The sequence below is a fragment of the Protopterus annectens genome, chromosome 9.part0, assembly GCF_019279795.1.
Source record: "Protopterus annectens isolate FY-2018-M chromosome 9.part0, PAN1.0, whole genome shotgun sequence".
Taxonomy (NCBI): domain Eukaryota; kingdom Metazoa; phylum Chordata; order Ceratodontiformes; family Protopteridae; genus Protopterus; species Protopterus annectens.
Window position 1 is genome coordinate 1,104,201,545 of NC_056743.1, and position 16,498 is coordinate 1,104,218,042.

Here is a 16,498-nt window from a genome sequence, read left to right on the forward strand (position 1 = left end):
AGTTTCCTCACCAAAAAAATCCCAGGCCTCAATAACCTTAGCTACCCTGATAGATTCAATCCCTCTATTCAGTATTATACACACTCCTGAGTGGTGATCTCTCCCCTTCCATGCTATGAACAACCCAGCAATCTTGACTTTAGTCTAAATAGAACCAGTGGTAAAGTGAAAACCTGCTCCAAAACTCAAACTATACTACCACATCAAAAGCAGAGGGTGCGGACCAATGACACAATGTACCCAGTTTCTAAATATGCTGTCCCTACCTATCAAGCAAAGTAGTTCCTTAGCAACCTTTAAAAGCGGTCAGGATTTTAAAGGTTGCACATTTTCAGTGCGGTTATGTGGAAAAAGTCTACTTAATGGTGACAGACAATAACAAAACAGTAATAAGAGGACTTAAAGAATGAGAGAAATAAGTCTATTTTTACACAAATTTGCTGCTTAAGTGGGACTATCCAAGTAGCAGACAGTAGGCTGGGTCTGTGTTTTTTGCATGCCACTGTTGCTGCAACCTTCACCAATAATATACAGTCCAAATATTTTATACAGTCACCATGTCAAAAACTATTAGATTTTAGAAGTAGTTTTTAAATAAGGAGTACTTGGATCTGCGATTCCCACACTAGTACATGGATTTCATAAGAATGCAGTTTTTGTAATCCATGCACATCTCAATGCAAGAGTCTACGCCATCAAACAGGTTTGAAAATAACCCAGTTAAAGGCAGGGGCAACTTTGCTAAAATCTCCATACAGTGGCTTTACCCTATGCATCCTTAACTAATGTAACCCAAAGATGAACAACCTCAAGACAAATACCGTATCTTGTCACTGAAAAAAAGACAAAACAGGCTTGATTTGTCAAGCAGCATGGGAAAAAAAAAATCAGTTTCACAACCAGAAACCCATAAACGTATTGCACTGCTGATGCAGGATTCTCGCAGTAGTACAACATGCCTTCATATCAGACCTTCCAAAAGTAACTATTTGAAATGTTGGGGCCAAGTACAGCGAGTCCCAAAACACGAAGACTGAACATTCGAAAAAATGGACTTACACATACCAAGTCTGAGATGTCCATTTCCTGGAATAATTTCCTTTTCTCTGAGGTATACTGATCTCAGAGTTTGGCATATGCAAGTTTGGAGGGTGTTGGGAGCTTGCCCCCTTTACAACAAATAATAGTAGATTAAGAGGAGATCACCGATGTTTGAAAATCCATAAGACTGAATTTCTACCTTTTTTCTTCTGTTCATCAGCACTCAGCATTACAAGTGCCAACACTTCAATAGGGAGCCCCCTCCTACACCATTCAACTGTTTAGTGTAGACACTACTGGACTATTAGTGGAGGGGATACTAAACTATTAGACTCTAGATGCCTTCTGATATATGCTGGAAACTACAATTCAAAGGTTTACAAGAACAGTTTTCTGTTTATCTACTATCCAATAAGCATAACAGCACTGCAGCTAATCACTTTTTAATGTTACTAGGAAATCCACTTGCACAAAAAAGCTGTGTTTGACAAGGATATCAAGATTCTATGTTTGGTACAAACAGCAAGGCATCCAAGATTAGTGGAGTTTAGTTCTAGTACAATACCACAGGTTTAAAATTACACAAAAAGAAATAATGAATGCATAGAAGTTCCTTCAAATAAGTGCCATGCATCAACACCAACATTACTGGGGTGAAACAGTAAATCCTTTTCCAAACAAATTTGAAGATAATCCAGAATTAAGATCATGTTCAAAAGGTATGCCACTTACCTTAGAGACTAGGGGATAAGTGCACAGGAGACTAGAACATAAAACTGGAAAAAATTAAAACTAGAGCTAGACAGAGAAATAAAATTAAGGGAAAAAAGTTTCTCTAACATTTAACCTTCAATATATGGGGAAAGGAGTTGGTAGAGTGCCTATTTCATTCAGCATCCAAATAAAAATGATATGCTGTGACTCAGACTTGAAAAAGAAGCAAAACAGCCAAGTGCAATGATCCGAATACCTTTTTCACAAACACCCCAATGCAAATAATGCATAAGAAGCAATGAATAAAATATAACCTGCAAAACAATATTACTACAACTACATATTTATGTATGTATAATGTATAAAAAAGTAGAAAACACAGACATAGAACAGCAGCAGTACTAACACCAAACGTAACCAAGCTGCAAGAGAAGCACATCAGAAAAAAATCAGAAGTGCAAGAAAATTACAAGTAAAGGACAAAGTAAAACTTCCAGTTTGTTTGGCTTTTCCCAGTTAGGGGTCGCCACAGCAGAACTTGGGTCTGCTAATGATTGACAGTTGTTTTTTATGGTGCCGAGTTGCCAGCCCGAAGCCCAACCTTCAATGAAGGCACACCCATTCAATGCATGTCTTTCAAACACCCACTCGACCTCAGGGAGGACATGCAGACTCCACACAGAAGGCACTCCCAACCCAAGCAGAGAATTAAACGGGAGAACCTCTTGCTTTGAGGCAACAACGTTACCGCTGCACTACCGTGGAAATCTCAAAAACTTCCAGTACAGGCAGAAAAATGTCTCACTATTAAAAAAACTGAAGCACAAGATATGCCAGGTTAAATACAGGAAAAAAAAATCTCTCTATTCTCGTAAAATGAAAAACATTAAAATTTTAGACTCAACTTGCTAAAACAAAAGCAAAAAAAAAAAAAGACAAGACCAGTCAGGTTAAACATTAAATGCTTACATTAGAAAAAATTCCAGGAACAAAGCACAGCTGCGTAACTTCCACAGAGTAAACGCACTGAGGTTATGAGACTGAGCTACAGTCTTTTTAATGTAGGTCATCTAAAGTTTACTTCACAGGCCACTTACTGGTGCTCTCTCATTCTCTGAATACAGTTAACAGACAAACCAATACTTACTGTCTGTCCTGTGGGTTTTGTTGAAGATATTTTTCTCAAATGCTTTCTGCTCTTTCACAGTTGGATACGTGTCATCATAGTACTATTAAGACAAAAGGGGGGGGGGGGAAGAGAGACAGACTATAGTTATTCACACAGTTATGTAGAAAAAAAGTTACATCTTACCATAACGTTCCACCTGTGTTGTTGATCTTCGTTCATTCATTACTGATGGGTTATTGGTTACATCCTTGGAACAGAGCCAGCCAATATCAAGCTCGCGTCAGCCAAAAACTCTCGAGCCAAGGTCCTACCCAGAATGCTCTACTCCCAGTTACCTCAGACCGAGTTTGCAAGTTGATAGATAAAAAAGTAGAGGCTACCTCTGGTCATAACTGACCTACCAGAAAGGAGTACATGAGATCAACCAAGAACCTCCGGATGGGTGACGGAGGGTGGGAAGTAATGAATGAACGAAGATCAACAACACAGATGGAACGTTATGGTATGACATAACTTCTTTATCTGATGTTGTTAATCTTAGTTCATTCCTTACTGATGGGACAAAGTCCTCAGCTACTTGTATTCCTGGGTGGCCCTCATGGAAAGACATTTCTGAGCACCATGGAACCAAAGGAAGCTCTACCTCTGGAGACTAAGTCCAATTTATAATGAAGAATAAAGTTGCAGCTGAGCAAATATTGAGGGAAGCCTTAGCATGGAAAGCTGCTGAAGTTGCCATAGATCTTGTAGAATGTGCATTGACTATGAGGCAAGGTGAGATTGTTTTTGTTGTAGATAAAGGTGATACAGTTTCTCAACCATGAAGCCAATGTAACTTGATACAAGATGACCCTGTCCAGGACCAGAAAAAGCCAGAAACAAAGTTGGTCTGATTTACAGGTACATTTTGTTCTGTCAAGATAAAATCATATTTGTCTATGAGCATCCAAGGAGTGTAAGCAATACTCTCCCTTGTTAGAATGGTTAGGAAAGAACACTGGGAGATCAACAGATTGGTTAATAAATCGCTCTGACACCACTTTTGGTAAAAAGGTAGAAATAGCTCTCAGTGATACCATATCCTTATGGAAGATGAAGAAGGTTTGATGCATAAGGCCTGAAGCTCTGACAATTGTCTGGCCAGTGTGATTGCAATCAGAAAAAGTTTTCCCGAGAGAGAAATCTTGCATCACAAGAGGATGCAGGTTCAAAGAGTGGAGCTGTTAGAGCTTGCAGAACCAAAGCCAAATCCCAAGTTTGTACGGGTTCTCTGAAAGGAGGTTTTAGGTGGGTAACTCCTTTCAAGAGTCTTACAGAGTCTGTGTGACATAAGTGAAGAATCTTGAAAACCAATATGAAAATTACAGATGGCAGCTAAATGTACACAGAGTAGAGGCAGACACCCAAGTGGAAAAGATGTGAGAAGTAATCTAATACCACTGAGACAGGGGCCGACAAGGGGTCTATTTGCTTATCTGCTGCCCATAGAGAGAACCTCTTCCATTTGTTAAGATAGATTTGTCTGAACGATTTATGAGATGCAATAAGAATATTGTGCAAAGGGGACAAAAGGTTTTCATGTCTGGCAATCATAGGAAGTGGAGAAACTAAGCTGTCAGTTTCAGGGCTGTTAGATTGGGGGGAAATCAGGCCCTGCAGATGGGAGATCAAAGTTGGTGATGGACCGAGAATCCATGATTGATCTAGCAGGTGAGGCAGAGGAAGGGAAACAAGACTTGTAGAGGCCAATATGGAGCAATGCAGATAACTTTGCTCTTCAACTGTCGTGCTTTCTTAAAAATTGGGAGATGAGAGGAAGAGGTGGATAGGCATAAAGAAGACTCGAAGGCCAAGCGTCAACTAGAGCGTTTCTTGGTGACTGTCCCTAAGGGGGGGTCAGGGCAAAGTAGTTGCTGCACTTGTAGTTAGGTGGGGAGGCAAATAGGTCACAGCAAGGCTGGCCCCAGCAGTGAAAGATTTGTGCCGCTATCAAAGGATTGAGGGACCACTCGTGAGGCTGTAGAATGCACCTGCTCAATTTGTCCGCTATCACGTTGGAGCTCCCGGGAATGTGTGTTGCAATCAGAAAGCGGTTGTGAGCTACTGCCCACTGCCATATTCTCAAGGCCTCTCGGCATAACAGGTAAGATCTGGTGCCCCCTTGTTTGTTGATGTACCAGACAACTGACATGTCTGATTGTATCGCAATAGTCCCTGATGGAAGGACGGAGTGAAATGCATGCGATGCTAGAAGCACTGCCCTCAGTTCCAGGACATTGATATGCAAAAGGGCCTCTGTCTCCGAGCAGGTGCCTTGGAATGACTTTTCCCTGACATAGCCCCCCCCGCCCCCCCCCCCACCAGGTAGGCGTCCGTGGTAACCGTGGCTATCGGTACATGGGGAGTGAAAGGGCGAGACTATTGTTGGGGATTTCGAGACATCCACCAAAGTAAATCTTGTTTGCATCTCTGCATCTCTGAATCACACTTATTTGACAAGTCAAAGGATGTTGTAGAGGGTACCACTGAGTGAGAAGTAGCCACTAAAGAAGTCTCATGTGGAATCTGGCTAGGGGAATAATAGTGATTGAAGCTGCAATTGACACAAATAGCTGAAGTACAGATTGAGCTGAGGATTTGTGGTGACAGAGCAATGGTTGAACTTGTCTTATTCTCTGAAGTCTGTGCTCTGGAAGGGATGCTGTGCAATTTCTTGTGTCCAACAGTACCCCAATGAATTCCAAAGACTGGGTTGGGGTTGTGTTGGATTTCTACCAGTTTATAGTGCTTCCCAGGCTTCAAGCTGTTGAGTATATTGCAAGGCTTCTTCCAGTAGATGCTTGGTGGTGGTAATAAGGAGTCAGTCGTCTAGAGAAGGAAACACCTGGAATCCTTGAAGTCACAAGTGAACAAAAACCACTGCCATGTATTTTGTGAACACTCTGGGGGCTGTAGAGAGACCAAAGGGCAGGGTTCAAAACTGGTAGTGACTGGCTCCTATACAGAAGCAGAGGTATCTTCTTGAGGGCTTGGCCATCTTTATGTGGTAATATGCATCTTTAAGGTCTACAGAGCACAGAGCACATCCAATAGTCTTCTTCCAGAAGAGGAAGGATAGACTGAACCATGACCATCCGGAATTTGTTTTTACAAATTTGTTTAGTGTTTGGCCTCCAGTCCCCTGTCTGTTTTGGCACTAAAAAGAACCTTGAAGAAGATCCAGATCCTATATGGTCTGGGGGGAACCCATCTGGAAGACTCTTTGTAGCAGCTTCTTAATTTCGTGTGCTACTGTTTCTCTGACTGGGTGGAACGTCGGGTAACACTCTTGATGAGACCAGGCAGAGATGGAAGGGGATGTGATATCCTCTGGATATAATCCATTGTACCCAAGAGTTGGTTATCTTTTGACAGGCAGCAGGCTACAAGAAGAAACTACCCCCGACCACTTCCAGAGGTGAGCAGTTGGGCAACGCTTCTGGAGCGCTGATAGGGTTGGCCAGAGAAAGAATCCCTGGAACACAGGTTTTGCAGACCTCCTCTGCCCCAAAAGGGGAGTCTTCCATTGGAGTTTTCTCCCTCTGCCTCTAGGGGAAAACTTCACACGTGTCTCCCAGAAAGAACCCTGTGATTTCTTGTGCAAGATCTTTCCACTACTCTGATTTCTGGAATAGAAATCGCTGGGGAGTGGTGTGTCTGACACCAATGGCAGACAAGGTCTTGCCATCTTGTTCACACCATGCCAGCGTATCATTGATTTCAGGGCCAAACAAAGTAGTGGCCTCTATGGGGGTATTCATGAAGGAAGCCTTAAAGGAGTCCACAAAGGCACATCCAAGCATGTCGTCTGGCGATTATACCTGCGCCTGCCGCTCTAGCTGACCCTTCCGTTGTGTGAGAAATAAGACACATGGAAGAGTTGGAAATGGACTCTAGGGTGGCTGAGAAGCCACATTATCACGGACTTCATCAGAAACGTCTCCTGCCAAGGTTTCAGAGAGCTGTTTGATAAGATCTCACTGAAAGCCTGGTAAACTGCGCCAAATAATTCAGACCTTACAGTGAAGGTCGATGAGGCAAAGGTCGATGAGGCAAACAATAGCTTCCCTAATCTGTCAATTGCCCAAGACTCCTTGTTGGGCAAATGGACAGTTTGGCTCTCTTCTGCTAAATATGTAATAGCGTCTACTGGGAGACCACATGACCAGTGGGGGTGTTCAGCGGTCTTGTCTGGCCTCTTAGGTATTGCTTCTATGGTATCAGGAGCCTTCCATGCGTGCTGCATGAGCTGGACGAGCTCAGCGGCAGGCGGGGTGAACCAGGAGGTAGGGGGCCGGGCATGAAAAGCCTGCAGGTATATGTATTCATCAGAGGAAGGATTAGAGGGCTTCCAGTCACCCCCCTAAGGATCTCGAGAATGTCACCAAAGGACACCTCATCAGAGGGTGACCGTGGGGACTCTTCCCAGTAATCAAAATCCATATCTTCAGTCAAGGACTCCTCAGTGGAGTCAATGTGCTTCCTCTTGCACGATGCTTTGCGGGGCACTTCCTCAGTGGGAGGTTCTAGGGAAGACTGCAAAGAGGGGGTCTCCTGAAAAGGAGACCTAAAGCTCTTGTGCTCGGTGTCTGGGGGTTGAGGCTTGTGGCTGTTGCGGCACAGAGGGGGGAGAGGACTCTGACAAATGAGCTTTGCCAGAGGAGGCAAGCGCCTTCTCCATGGCGTAGAAAGCTGGCCCACCCAAGGAGGAATGGGAGCCCGGAACATAGCACGACAGCCTCGGAACCAGGACGACTCTGGTTCCAAAGCGAGATCCACTATTGGAGTCGGAGGGAGGTAAGCTGTCGGAGTAATAGGTTCTGAGACTTGAGTAGAAGTAGAAGTCAAAGGAGGCGTATACATAAGGGTTTGAGGCAAAATACGTTAACCTGAATGAGGGAGCGTGGACTTAAGACGGCTGAGGGAGACATCTGGCCACAAGCAACTGGTCAACAAGCCGCAACACATCCTGCTCAGAAAGACTCTGTTGACCTCGGCTGATGGCGATTCTGGCCTTTCCAGGAAAGGACTATACCGACTGCTTGCAAAAGGATCCAATGAAGGGGAATATTTGGTCCTTGCCAGTTCAACAGGTGCAGAGCTCGGAGCCAATCAAGTCTGCACTGAAGAAAACAGTGTGAAAAAAGTCGGGGCTGAAGATGTCGGTGCAGTGGTAGTTGAAGGTGTCTACACTGTAAAGGCAAAGGTCTGCCCCAAAGGGTACAGTGCCATAGTGGAAAGTGTCTGCACCAGCAAAAAGGATGGGGCTGAGAAGGACTGCACCGAAGTACATGATGCCGAAAAAGTCTGCACCGTGGAGTAAGAAGAGTCGTACTTGGAGCCAAAGGTGACTACCAACGGTGCCAAAGAGGACTGAACCTATATTGATGATGCCATTAGAGGTTGCGACAGAATTGTCAGAACCGTAGTTGTCTGCACTGGGAACTCCGGTGCCGATATCGATAAAGGAGACATGGCTGTAGTCAAGATCATTTGGGGCAGTGCCGAGCCTGGAGCAGACAGGGTCACACGTGGCAGCGCCAGGGTAGTAATCAATTTCACCTTGTCAGTCCAACTCCCTATGATCTCCAGAGGGAGAAGGGAGCGACTTTGATGAGGAAGAAAGTACAGTTTTGTACCTACCATAAATGTAGATGTTAGAGTGTATGCACTGCTGCAGTCATTACACTTGGGTTATCCTGTCCTCAGGCGGCCCCGCAGTCGGCCTGAGTTCCAAAGTCTTGGTCCAGCGTCGGTTGCTGTCGCTTCTTCCCTGACGTTAGTGCGACAGGGGAATACAAGATGCAGCAGACGCCATTTTCTTCAGGTTTTTCTTGCCCCAGATGTCAGGTGCCCCCCAAAAAGGTAGGCAATGCAAATTGCTAATAAAATATACATATGAAAAGCAATCAAAAACTTTCAGTTACCAGCAAATACTCCCCATAGGTAGTAAAGGGTAGAAGACTTTGGTACGTACCAGCAAGTAAGAGGGGAAGGAGGAAGGGTAACCTGGACTGCAGCAGTGTATACACTCTTAACATCTACATTTATGGTAGGTACAAAACTGTACTATGTTCATCATGTTACACTGCTGCAGTCATTACACTTGGGTAGAATCCCAAAGCTGAGGTAGGGAGGCTGGTTCTATAAGGCATTAGGGGGAGCTATAAGGCTCTGCAGCACTGCAGTGGCAAAGCCAGCTCTGGATTTAAAGTAAAGAGGCAGATAGTAATGCTTGGTAAAGGTATGTACAGAACTCAAAGGTGCTGCTTCCAAAATGTCTTTGGTAGGTACTCCTCTGAGGTAGGCAGTAGAAGTGGCTGTTGCCCTGGTGGAATGAGACCTAATGCTGTTAGGTACAGTTTTCCCATGGTGTGTACAGCAGAAACGTATACAGTGTCCTATCCATTTTGAAATGGTTTGTTTTAAAATGGCTTTTCCCTGTGCTCCTGCAGCATATGCTACAAACAATTGCTCAGTTTTCCTGAAAGCTTTGGCTTTGTCCAAGTAGAAGCGTAACTGCCCATGTCCAAAGAATGCAGAAGTCTCTCCCCTTTATTCTGTGGGTTTGGATAAAAAGTTGGCAAGTGAACAGTTTGGTTTAGAGCCACACTTGATACCACCTTTGGCATAAAAGTAGGGTTTGTTCTTAAAGACACCCTGTCTTGGTGGAAAATTATGAAAGGTTCCACTGCCATTATACCTGTAATTCTGAAACTCTTCGTGCTGAGGTTATTGCCAGGAGCAGAGCAGTTTTCCAAGAGACATATTTCAAGTCTGCAGAGTTAGCTGGCTCAAAAGGAGGTAAAGTTAATTTTTCCAACACGAAGTTGAGGTCCCAATTTGGGGTTGGTGCTCAACGGGGCGGCCTTATGTTTTTAGCCCCTCTGAGGTACTGTTTTAGCAAAGGATTAGAAAAAATAGGTGGGTCCGTGTTGTAATGAGCAGAGATGGCAGAGGCATGGATCTTGATGGATGAAAAGGAGAGGCCTTTGTCCAGCATCTCAGGTAAATATTGTAGTATCTAAGGAATATTTGGGACAAGAGGGTCAAGGCTGTGAGCCTGGTTCCAAGCACAGAATCTCTTCCATTTGTCCGAATAGGCTTTCCTGGTGCTAGGCCTTCTGGCCTCCAGAATGACATCCATAACAGCTTTGGAGAGATGCATTGCTTGCTTGACTAAGGAATCTGCCATGCAGCCAGGTTTAAAGTCTTTAACTGGCTGTGAAGTATCTGATTGTTGTGCTGAGTCAGAAGATGTGGGATTTGTGGTAAAATCCAGGGTGGACCTTGTGCTAAGTTCTTTAATACTGGGTACCAGTGCTGGCGTGGCCAGCCTGGAGCAATCAGGATCATCCTTGGCTTTTCTTGCCTGGCTTTTAGGAGTACCTTTGGAAGGAGAGGTAGTGGTGGGAAAGCATATACTTGTAGGTTTTTCCAGCTGAATGAGAGGGCATCCACTTTCCAAGCTTGTGGGTTGTAAGTCCTTGTGCAAATTTCTGAAGCTGGCAGTTCATTGGGGATGCAAACAGATCTATGTCCGGGCTCCACCATTTTTGTGTTATCATTCTGAATATTTGTGGATGTAATTTCCACTCGTGCGGATCCATGATGTTTCTGCTTAAGTCATCTGCCAGTGTGTTTTTCTCTCCTGGCAGGAATTGTGCTTACAGATGAACTTGATAGGTTAGAGCTGTGTTCCACATGGTCATGGCTTGTCTGCAGAGGGGATAAGAATGAATGCCCCCTTGCTTGTTTATGTACCACATAACTGTGGTGTTGTCTGTCTTTAGTAGTAGATGTCCTGGATGCAGAAGGTCCTTGAAAGCTATAAGGGCATTTTGTACAGCTAGCATCTCTTTTTGATTGATGTGAAGATGCCTTTGTTCTGCAGGCCACTTGCCCTGAATACATTTTCCTGCCATGTGTGCTCCCCGGGCGTAATCCGATGCATCTGTTGTCAGTGTTTGCCTGGCTGTGGGTTGAGTGAAAGGCTGTCCCTTGTTGAGGTGACATGCTTGAGCCCACCATCGAAACTCCTGTTGAAGGCAAGGAATTAGTGGTATTACTGTTTCCAAACTTTGACAGTGTTGAGACCAGACACTCTTTAGGTACCATTGTAGTTCCCTCATATGCAGTCTGGCATATGGAATTAGTAGTATGCAAGATGCCATGTAACCCAATGCCTGCAGAATTTTTCTTGCAGGGAGTCGGGTTTTTGTTGCCATCAATTGAAAATATTGAGTCAGTTGTCCTTGCTAGTCTGGCGTGAGATGAGCCATCTGGGCTGTTGTATTCAAGCTGGCACCCACAGGAATATTATCTCTTGTGAGGGCACTAGTTTTGACTTCTTTTCGTTTACTGTGTACCCTAGGCAACTTAACTTTTTTTTACAAACGCCAGATGAGAAGAATGTCCTTGCTCTCTGCTTGAATCAGGCAGTCGTCCAGGTACAGATACATTTGAATTCCTTTCTGTCTGCAAAATGCCATTACTGGGGCCAGGCACTTTGTGAAGACCCTGGGCGCAGTAAGTATTTGGTAGTGCATTGAACCAGCTATGAATCTGAGGTATCTTCTGCAGTTTTGTCTGACAGGGACATGCAGGTATGCCTCCTTGAGGTCCAAAGTTACGAGCCAAGCTTTCTTGCCCAGCATGGGAAGAAGCTGCTGTAGTGTCACCATTTTGAATTTTGGAACATCCAGTTAAGTGTTTAGAGAAGAAAGATCCAGAATGGGCATCCAGGCTTTGTCCTTTCTGGGAACCAGAAAGAGTCTTGAGTAAAATCCTTGTCCTTGCTCCCGTGTTGGTACCTTTTGAATAGCACTCATGTCCATGAGTGCTGTCATTTGTCTTTGAGCCTCTGCCCATTGATTTGGTGGCAGATTTGGCATTCCTTTCAACCTTGGCAGAGTGCGAAAGTGGAACCTGTAGCCTTGAGATACAATGTTGAGAACCCATTTGTCTTTGGTGATCATATGCAAACTGTGACAGAAAAGTGCCAGTTTTCCTCCCAGGGGGGCTGCCAAGAGGGAACTGTTTGGCAGCTGTAGTGGGAAGTCACTGGGGCTGTTTTTTGTAAGGTTGAGGCCGGTCTTCCCCTTCTTTCTGGGTTGATCCACCACATTGTCGAAGCCTGTAAGGACCTTGTCGTTGACCTCTACCTCTTGGAAGTCTGTATCTGCCCCTTTGAGGTCTAACTGGAAAGGACCAATTTTTTTTTGCCAATTTCTGCTAAATTGAGGAGGCTGAACCTGTAAGAAATCCTTCACCGTTTGCACAGATTTTGCCTTATCCTCCATTTTCTTTAATACCTCTTCTGCCTTAACTCCAAATAAAACATCCTGCTGCAAAGGTGCATCCAATAATTTTGCTTTAACATGATCTGGTAACGTCTGTTCTTTTAACCAAGCATGTCTGCTAATGACAGAACCTGTAACTGCTGCTCTACAGGAGGCCTCTAATGAATCAAAACCACATTGCAAAGTATGTTTTCCCACTTGTTCAGCTGCATGCAATAAATCCTGCATTTCTTTATAATTAGGAGGATGAGTTTGGAAGCATTTTTTGTTTCAGCTGAGACATCAAATATTGTTATTTTAGCATGTGAAACTGGCAATTTAAGGCCCTCATTGCTAAAGTTGCAGATGTATATACTTTCTTCCCCCATCTATCTAATGCTCTGGAATCTCTGTCAGAGGGGACTGGATTCTTTGCTATGGAGGCCTTTACCCCTTTGAGGCCCTGAGAAATAGTTTCAGGGTCAGCAGGGCTTTTATAAAGAAATTTGTGAGAGTCAGGGACTCTCTAGTATCTGTCAGGCTTAACTGGAGCAGGAGGTAAAGAATCAGGATTTAAACTGGATTCAGTATACACATCATCCACAATGTCCAACAATGGCAGAATAGCAAGGGGTCTGTGTTGAGGTAATAAAAGGAAATCTGAGCCTTTTCTTGGATTCTGAATAATCCTGGCCCTCCCAATGGAAATGCTCCCTCATGGTATGCGAGGTTTCCCCAAAGGAGTAGTCCTCTGGCGGAGAGGCTGAAGGAATTGATTCCTCAGCATCAGAATCCTCATAAGGGGGTAAAGAGTATCCTAGGTCTGAGGATGAATCTGAAGAGATGGATACCTGGTCGGAGGAGTCATAGTCAGCATCCTGTCTAGGCTTTTTATCAGGAGGGGGATGGAGCCCCCTGACCAGATTGATTAAGTCTTCGGCCATTTTCAGCATTTGTTTCCTAGGCATGGAGGCCTGTCCTGGAGAATGTTGAATTTGTTTCTTTGTTTTTAAAGGAGTTTTAGTCTTAGCAGAAGATTTAATGGTTAACTGAGTAGGTCTGAAAACACCCTCTGAAGCTATGGGTTGTTCAGCTACTCCGGATCACTTTGAAGGGTTAGTCTCGGGCTGTAAATCTGGTGCGTCCGAAAGCCCAGCCATCTCCATGCGAGAGTCAGAGGTGGCTTGAGGTTCTAAAGATGCGGTCGTCAGGGGCTGCGAAGGCACCTCACTGAAAACCAGCGACTGGCCTAGAAGAGGCTTAGTCAGTTTTGGGCCTCGGATGCCTGTCCTTGTCTTTGTGCTTTTTGTGTATTCCGGTCGTCGGTAGTTCCGACGGCCTGGTATAATTGAATTTTCTACCAAAATAATGTCGGGCAAAATTAAACAGACGTTTAATAGTGCGCTTGTTAAACCTAGCACAAAACCGACAACCTGTGACGTCGTGGTCTGGGCCTAGGCATGGGATACATCATAAGGATTTCCATTCCTATTGTATTTGCTTCCCACAAGAAATACAGTTATTAACTTTTACTGACATCGGTCTGAAACAAGAAAAAGTTTCCCCAACAGGGTACTTAGCTTTGTAGAAGACTTCGGTTCTGGAGTCAATGAAAATCTCAGGAGTAGGCCGACCGGCACTTGCGAACTGCTGTTGCTTCGGGCACCACGTGGCAAGAAAGACTGAAGAAAATGGCGCCGGCTGCATCTTATATACCCCTGTTGCACTGATGTCAGGGAAAAAGAGTCAGCAACCGACACCAGACCAAGACTTTGGAACTCAGGCCGACTGCGGGACCGCCTGACTGCAGGATAACCCAAGTGTAATGACTGCAGCAGTGTAACACGATGAACATCGCCTCTTGCGGGGTTTAAAAGGAGGGGGTGAGCCCTCCGACCCAGAAATAGCCTCAGAGAAAGGAGACTTGAGGAGACCTTTCAAACTTATTCATCCTCTCATTGAGAGCCCTGGAAGAGAAGGTTTTTACAGATCCCACATGGAGGATCTACAGTCAAGTGGGAGACATTAAGACAGTAGACACAAGTCATAGCCATCGGAAAGTGGTAACTTACGGCCACAATCCTTGCACTGATTGAAACCAACGGAACTTTTCTTATCTGGCTGCTGTTACGGAGAAGCACAGTAGTAAAAGGAAGAATAATGGCTACCCAAGAAAAGGGTAAAAGAGAAAAAGGATTACCAACAATGGTAATGGAGAATTACCACAAGGTAAGAAAAGACTAAAGGGAGAGAGTCTAAAGTGAGTGATAAGGTAGGAAAATATTAGAATAAACTTTTGAGAAAATTTTAGATTAATAATATATAAAAACTGTCAAAAAGTAGACAGCAGAAACAGTGACTTGACATAGCTGTTATGCAATGCAGCAAAAGACATCCGAGGTAACAGGGAGTAGAGCATTCTGGGTAGGACCTTGGCTCAAGAGTTTTTGGCTGACATGAGCTTGATATCGGCCAGCTCGATTCCGAGGACTGAACTCATAATTCATCAGTAAGGAATGAAGATCATCATCATCAAATACTATTTTCAGATATTTTAATTTTCTAACCTACAGTATTAAAAGAAAAATTCAAGCCAACAGTCTGCTTGTTCTCAAAAATTGAGATAATGTTTCCAGTAAACCATCAGCTACAGCATAAGAAAATGGTCATTTCTGTTTGACACTGTATTTAGCTGTGATGTCATATCAAACCACAAAGATAAATCAAATACTTGTCATTCGTACATGCGCCACCTCAAGCACAGCATTTAAAAAGGTTCAGCAAACAGATGCTTATCATACATAACTGCAATCAGGAGTCAAAAGTAGTTTCCAGAGTGTGAGATATGAAGTAAAACCGACATACCAGAGCTCCATGCAATTAAAATGGACACATCTCTGACAGTAGACTCGTTCACAACTTGAGTATTAGCAAGTTCAGGTACACAGTATGTATACAAATGAGATGTAGCCATTGTTATCCTTTGTTGACCAGATTAGTCTCACTAGACTAGTAGCCTCTTTTCAGCTGAGACTTAAGGTGGTACTTACACTACTAGGGCAAATTTGGCAACGGCATCTGGGAATCTCCCCTTCTCGTCACTATCGTGATTAGAACCCATTTAGGAGAAGCACTTCTTGTTTCCGTTCCAGGCACACAGGCAGCCCAGAGATACAGGGAGGTAGAAAGAGGAGGAGATGGAATGGTGAATAAATGGAAGAGAAAGCAAATATTGAAACCAGAGGTGTGCAGGATTCTGAAGAATTGTTTCAAAGAAATCTGTTGGATGGAGATGAGTCAGCAAACAATGGATGCACAATTACAACCCTCCAGTTGGGAATGTTGCAGAATGATTTACTTAAAGAAATGGTGGTGGAGAGTGAGCGAGAAAATGAAGGATGTTTCCTGGAGGGACGTTAGAGAAAATAAAAAAGGAGAATGCAGAGACCATCCTGAAGAAAAGTGGGGAGATGGAAAAGAAAACATATGCAGAGAAAGTAAAACAAGGCAAAAGTGGAGTAGCAGAAAAGGCAGAAGAAAATGAAAAGGGGAAGTACCTAGTAAATGATTCAAAGTATATGTAAAGGCACATGAGCTAAGAGCATTTAGTCTTACTTGAGACTTTTTTTCTAATGGAAATTTTTTTTGAATACAAAAAAAAAAGAGACTGTAACCCATGGAATTTCTGTGTAGTAAAATAATTTAACAGGGAAACAAAAAAAAAATAATGTACAATTTCAAACACAGGTCGAAAGATACTTAGAAAGAACATCCGAAAACTTTATAAAGTAGTAGACACAGCAAAAGTTTATATCAAAAGGGGTTTATACACTGGTGGCTGGAACTACTATTGTGTTAAAAATAGAAAGACAAAAACTATGCATACACCAAGCATGACAAATGTGAAGGGGAATAAAAGTCTGTTGGGGACAACCCAAAACTTTCTTTTTTGAGGAAAAGAAAGTTAATTTGAAAGAAAGTGTGACAAAAGAAAATGTTATACTTGTGGGAGAAATGGAGCAAGATGCAAAAATGTGAAATAAAATGTTATAAATGTAACAAAATTGGGCATTTATGGGGGGAGTGCAAAAATGAAAACAGTAAGGAAAAAAGACATTTTAGAAATAATTGAAAAAGAAAAATCTGACGAGAAAAAAAACAAAGGACATAAAAGAAGGTTCTGAAATAAGTGTTGAAAAAGACACAGTGGGAGGCAGCAAAAAAAAAAAAAAAAAAAAAAAAAAAAAGGAGACTTCTAATGGTAAAGGGGTAAACGAAAAATTAAATTTAAAGG

The 16,498-nt window shown here is 43.4% G+C and overlaps 1 protein-coding gene across 6 annotated transcripts in view; it reads right to left on the reverse strand.

The window, feature by feature from the left end:
• COPZ1 (COPI coat complex subunit zeta 1) overlaps nucleotides 1–16,498 on the reverse strand; it is a 682,287-nt gene that overhangs the window by 494,904 nt on the left and 170,885 nt on the right. For all 6 annotated transcript variants that reach the window (XM_044083950.1, XM_044083951.1, XM_044083949.1 and 3 more), the window contains exon 3: nucleotides 2,903–2,984. In XM_044083950.1, the coding sequence (XP_043939885.1) occupies nucleotides 2,903–2,984 (82 nt within the window). The remainder of the gene's footprint in view (nucleotides 1–2,902; nucleotides 2,985–16,498) is intronic.